The sequence below is a fragment of the Ylistrum balloti genome, unplaced genomic scaffold (assembly GCF_031769215.1).
Source record: "Ylistrum balloti isolate Yb309-2 unplaced genomic scaffold, AGI_CSIRO_Ybal_v1 Utg369936, whole genome shotgun sequence".
In the NCBI taxonomy this organism is placed as follows: Eukaryota; Metazoa; Mollusca; class Bivalvia; order Pectinida; family Pectinidae; genus Ylistrum; species Ylistrum balloti.
In genome coordinates this window covers 934,312-940,423 of record NW_026782046.1, presented here as the reverse complement: position 1 = coordinate 940,423, position 6,112 = coordinate 934,312, and the positions used below count along the sequence as shown (strand labels likewise).

The window sequence follows — 6,112 nt, the reverse complement described above, 5'->3', positions numbered from 1 at the left end:
CATTGTCATTTGTAGGTATGTACAATCATTTATTTCTAGTTCTAAACGATTTAACATTTAATCATCGATAACCATGACACCTAATATGTCTATACTACCCCTTCTCCACACCCCTTCCATTCATCTAGTTTCATCCTTCCCTCCCAACACCGACGGGTATTGTTTTATTGATAATTATAATGTTTATTTGATGCATAATTCGTAAAATATTCATATTTTACCAAAGCCATACACTAAGATCGCGACTGTGGTTTAATAATCTTGTCGGCAACGCAGGTAGAGTACGGCATCGTAGAAGGACAAGGAGTGATCCAGGAGAACGACAACTAAAGCACGGGATGTGACAGAACATTTTAGATAAGTAGAACGCAATGTGTGTACAGTAAAGAGTCAGTTCTTTGCCGACTGGATTAGGACGGTCACCAAATCCACAGAATTACTCGTCGGTGCTCCAGAAAATTCGTACTTCATCCACATTCAAGATGGCTGCCACAGATATCATCTTGAAAATTTCTAGAAAAAAAAACAAGGGTATCGAAACAGGATTTCCTGTATACAAAATGAGCTAGATTTGTTTCATACCTATGGCAACTAACCGCTCCCCTCTGTTGGATGACTTGTTTTTGTTTTCATACGAAACTGGCTTTATTGGAGGCAGGTCAATAAAGACTTTAGAAATTCGTTTAAGTTCACCTTCAGATAAAATGATGACGTCTTGTCTTTAAATAAGAAGAAATTTATTGACCACGTCCATCGTATATATCCACAAGAACTGGAAATCAACGACCCGACGGATTCTTCTACATCAGCTGCTTATCTCGATCTTTTCCTACAACGAAACAAACGTGGGCAGCTTTCAACCAATCTGTATCATAAACATGATGATTTCAATTTCCTCATCGTGAATTTTCCATTTTGGTTAGCAATATCCCTGCACCTTTAACCTATGGTATTTATATGTCCCAGTTGATTCGATATTTAATAGCCTCTTCATATTATCACGATTTCTGTGCAAGATATCGCCAACTGACAGCAAACTCATAACACAGGGATTGAATAGATTCTTTTCTCTATTTCTTCGGATAATATGATGCTGGACTTGTCTGATGCTCTTCAGTTTGTCTGTTTATTCCGTTGTTGTGTACTTTGTTCTTATTTGGAAACGTGACATTGATTACTTGAATTGACCGAGATTTACATGGCGGGTGTCATCGATGAACCAGAAGACGCTTTCTCCTCCGGAACATCTGATCTTACTCTCCATGTAGTTTTTCATGAGACTAAATGTAAATCTTTCTTTTGTTCATATTTTGTAACTAATTCTATGGAATTTGAGTTTGTATTATGATTATGTTGCCATGTTGGTATTTTCTTGTGTGTTTTAATTCATTACATAAATTAAGGTCATAGTACATATCAATTGACAACGCTCTAACGTACATGAATATAAAAAAATTTGATTGGCGTGTTCAATGGATAAAAGGCTGATAATGTGACAAGAAGACAATCTTTTTGTGATTGTGGTGAAAAATATCAAGTGATTCACAATTTAGTAAAAAAAAATGATCTCTGTATAATAGCAATGTTGAAAATTTAGCTTCATGTTTTATCAAAGTTAGTTTATAAGAAAAATGAACAGGACAGTCAAATGACAATTAGATGTTTTTTATTTGATGACCTGAAAAAGTACAGAGTACATCTCAAATTTAAAATCTAACCACATAATGTTTCTTTCATATGAAATGAAGAATTTTTGTCGAATAAAAACATGTCCCCAGTACTAACAATTTCTACTTGACGTCTCTTACAGACCATAATAATGTCGAGTACAATTTATACTTCTTCTTATTTTATATCCCTGTCTCATCACCCAAGATTTACTCCCTCAGTCACTATCATACTTGAGGAGTTTGAGTCCCCACTCTCCAGTATCTAACACTACGCGTGACCACAACACATCATCCCTCTGTATACCTACTACTCCTTGTCGTCCTTTGTTTGTGTGGAGTGTTTTTATGTACTTCCCATCTCCAGTTATTAGTTCTATTGTTTTCGTTTTCCAGTCAGGAATAACAATATTACCCTTACTGTCATAAACAGCTTTTATCGGATCAAACTTTTCAGGTGTGACCGCCTCCTGTGCCTGTATCCCCTCCCCACGGTAGTGGACCAGAGGCTTGAGTGTTTGGTTATAAACAATTACGTGACGACTGAAGGTGTCTATGTCGTGGTCATCTCCGCTGATTAGCTTATTGCTTACTACACATATGTTACCTGTAACAGAACACTGTGTAGTGGATCGTACCCAACCCGCACCTGACCTATCTATAGTGACTGTGTGTAACACCTGACCATCTGCTGTGTGCATCACTACCTTGTACCCCTGTCTTCCCCCTGTACCCACCACAACCCGTCCCTCCCTGGTCACACACAGGCTGTGTGGGTAATACTCTGTAGTAAATCTTCTGACAGGCGTAGATGATGTAGATACTTCATAGATAGTCCTCTCCTCTCTACAACAGAACCACAGACGACCACTGCTGGGATCTAGACTGACGTCTCTGATGTTACTGTTGTGTTGTATCTGCTGTAGGACTTTACCTTTGTTGTTGATGAGGTTTAATGTTTTGGTGTCAAAATCACACAGCCAGGCACGTCCCTCCGTTATAGGACAGACTGATGAGATCTTATCCCTGTATGAGAACTTTGATATAATCGTTGGATTATTACACCGTTTAAAGTACTGTAGAGCCGCAGTGGACGTTTGGCCCAACTCTGTAGACTGGTGTTGTTTCACTACTGGACCTCGTTTATAGTGACCACCAGTTGCTGATACTGCCCGGAAATGGTCAGTAGATGTCTCTATCACCCCCATGGCCTGCTTCAGGTGACCTAGCTTGTCCTTACTTGGAGTAAACTCGATCACACCTGTGTCGGGTATCCGTGGGATGTTGATGTCCATGTCCTGAACTTCTGTTGCCGAGTCATACACTAGTACATCAGTTCCTGTCTGGAGGGTCTGCTTACACTCTGATGAAAGTTTTGCGAAAGTGTCTATCCTCTCGTCAAGGTCTGTGATGTGTGACGTATGTAACTCTGTTTCTGCGTCCTCCATCTTGTCACATGATGTTAGGTAATCTTCTGTTATTCTATCTAATAAATCTTTACATTGATCTCGTTCTAATTTCATTTTATCACGAATGTTTTTGTATTTAGATTTTAAAGTTGAAAGACGTTCCTCGGCTGATTTCTTTTCCACATGAAGTTTCGGAATTCTTGTGTCCTCATTTTCAGAAACAAAGTCTCGAACTTTACTTTTGTTCTGTTGAGTAGTTTCTGAAATTTCGACGAAACTGTCATTATGAGTTTTATGTGTTGTAGTAGAACAGGTAGTACAAATCAGGGTGTCACAGTCCTGACATAAAAATACCACTTGGTTTTTCCTGTGGCTGGGACACTTGTCATGACCTTTAGCTCTGACATGAAGTTGACCTTTTAGATTGGAGAGGTCAGCAGATGTTGTCATGGTACTACCAAAGCGCAGCACTGATTTAGATTCCAGGTAAGTGCCTCCTGGAGGTTCTCTCTGTGTAATAAGGAAATATTAATCATTAATAATTGTATAAGATTAGATAAAAAGTGGAAAAAAACTACATCACTCGTACTGTTTATATGGCATTTAAATTATCCAGGATATCGAATTTATTTCACCAGGCGAATATTGAAAAACATGTATCTCGGCATTGGTACAATATATACGCATATTCATACATATTTACTCTGTAATTGGTGCTTCTACAATCGTCTTATCCTGCATACAATAAAAATTACCTTTATCTGAAAAAAGACAAGTATAAATGTAGGGTACCACACTAACGGGTTTCTTCTTCCGCTCATCCTATAAAATGCAGACAAATACCGATATCTAGGAGTTCCAAGTACATGCATAGATAAAAGTTACGGGAGACAACTCTCCCTACATACGACAGTCCAGTACCGAGCTCGCGAATTTGACAGATATATAGCACCTTACCTAGGAAGCTCTACTCTCCTACAAAATCCATATAAACATGTAATGTATCCCAGCTACAAGATTTTACCTCCACTCTAGAATACAGCCCAATACTGGGATTCAGGAAGTACACAGCTAGAGTTCTAATCATACAAAATACTTTGACCCAGTAATACCGAAGATAAGAAAAATGTTAAATTGTATATGAATACGTGTTTTATTTACCAGTAACACACGTAAAAACGTTGTTTTAGGTCGCAAAGCAAACTTACGGGGACCTTCAGTTTAAGCCCTGTTTTCGTTAAGCTGAATGTATCATTTGGCGGTACAAAACTGCAAGGAATACAAAGAATGATCTTTAGCAAGAGATCCAAGAGGGATCTTGGCGCTCATCATTGTTTGATCTTTATATGCTTTTTGAAAGTTGGATCTTTTTCCTCTTGTTTTCTCTGTTTTTACTCTTAATGATAAGACATTTGAATATTCTTTTGCAGAAATAGCGATGCTATTCTTTACCTGCCAAATCCAAACTGGCCCCTGGAAGCCATTTTGTTTCTTCTGATCAGTTCCAAAATCAAACGAGCACAAAGGCAGACCAAACGAAACATACGTATGAAATTTGAGAGATATCTATTCAGTACTTCTTTCGATTTCGGTTTAAATATATTTTTATTGTCATAAAACAACCGGGATTAGGTACAAGTTGTAACAACGCCTTCTCCCGAAAAAGTACTTCTTAAGAAATAGCAATAACAATTTTTACATGGCATTATCCAAGATGGCTATCTGTCAGCCTTTTTGCTTTTTACTTATCAGTCACAAACTCAAACAGGCACAAGTGAGGACGTAAAGGAACCTATACAAGAAATTTGAGAAAGATCTATAGAGCAGTTCAAAAGATTTAGTGATAACAAATTTTCGAAGTCAAAATCCAAGATGGCTGCCTTTTTGCCATTTTGTTCTTTGGATCAGGCCCAAAATCAAAGGGGAATCTACATGTGCAATCTGAGAAAGATCCTTCTGGCACTCAAAAAATAGCGATAACAAAAATGCCGGACGGACGGATGGACCACGGGCGCAGAGCGATTTGAATGATGGTAGGCTTGAAAAAGAAATAAAGCTTGACTAAAATTTTCTTACTAAAATTGATGGTACCCAACTTAAAGACTGGTGTATATTTAGAACAAAGTTTCACGAGGTAGTTCATATTTTCAATAGATGCGTATCGGTGGTGTCGGCGTCAAATTGTGGGACTGTAATTGTATTACCAAAATTTCATTAATGTTTTCAATTACAGTGAAATTGTATTTGTACTTTTGTATCTATGAGCGAATGACATTCTATTCCCTTTATTTGTGTTGTTTACGTTAGTGCATACACTTGTCAAATTGGGGCGATCTATTTTTATCCTCATCACCTCTGTGCGGCCGCTCCGGGTATAACGTTGGCGAGATGTCTTCGCTTTGGAAATGTAATACATTAGGACGGAACAACTGTATGACGCAGTTTAATTCATTGTTTGATCATACTGTATCCAAATCAAAATTATTAAAAGGTGTTATTCACTTGTGTGTCTTTTGTACAAAAGAGTTCGATCACAGGTATGTTTTACGATGTAGTACTTACGTAACATTGTAGACATTGTTCTTATACATACATGTACACTTGTTAATGATCATCTATACTGCTGAATAAAGTCGATATTTTAGTTTTCTTGTCCTATTTATCTGCTTACTAAATGGCATGAGCTCACTGCACGACGCATGCCTCAAACAATATATTATCATTACCATTTCTCACAATATCATAAATGAGCATACCTGTTGTAAGTCCTCAATCTGTATATATGCTTATCTGGTAGTAGTTGGCAGGGCTTCTGTAAATCTGCAATACGGAAGGAACACCTCTGAACTAATGTATATATATATATAACTTACCTGTTTATCAACCTGATTACGTCATTAACGTATCAATCTACAGGACAAGCGACTATAGATGTGAGTGTTTAATTAGTAAATAAATGTGTTGATATGCGTTATGTGTTACGTTTTGCTACTAATGACAGATCGTCTCCTTCAACCTGTTAAATCAATCGAATAT

General features: G+C 37.5%; 1 protein-coding gene across 1 annotated transcript; it reads right to left on the bottom strand.

The window, feature by feature from the left end:
• Positions 1-1,885: 1,885 nt before the first annotated feature.
• LOC132547167 (uncharacterized) lies at positions 1,886-4,560 on the bottom strand. The gene is made up of 4 exons (XM_060210922.1): positions 4,529-4,560; positions 4,285-4,345; positions 2,837-3,586; positions 1,886-2,743 (listed from the first exon to the last, which is right to left on the bottom strand). Exons 1-4 carry the CDS (start codon positions 4,558-4,560, stop codon positions 1,886-1,888), a joined length of 1,701 nt encoding a protein of 566 aa, XP_060066905.1.
• Between the last annotated feature and the right edge of the window lie 1,552 nt (positions 4,561-6,112).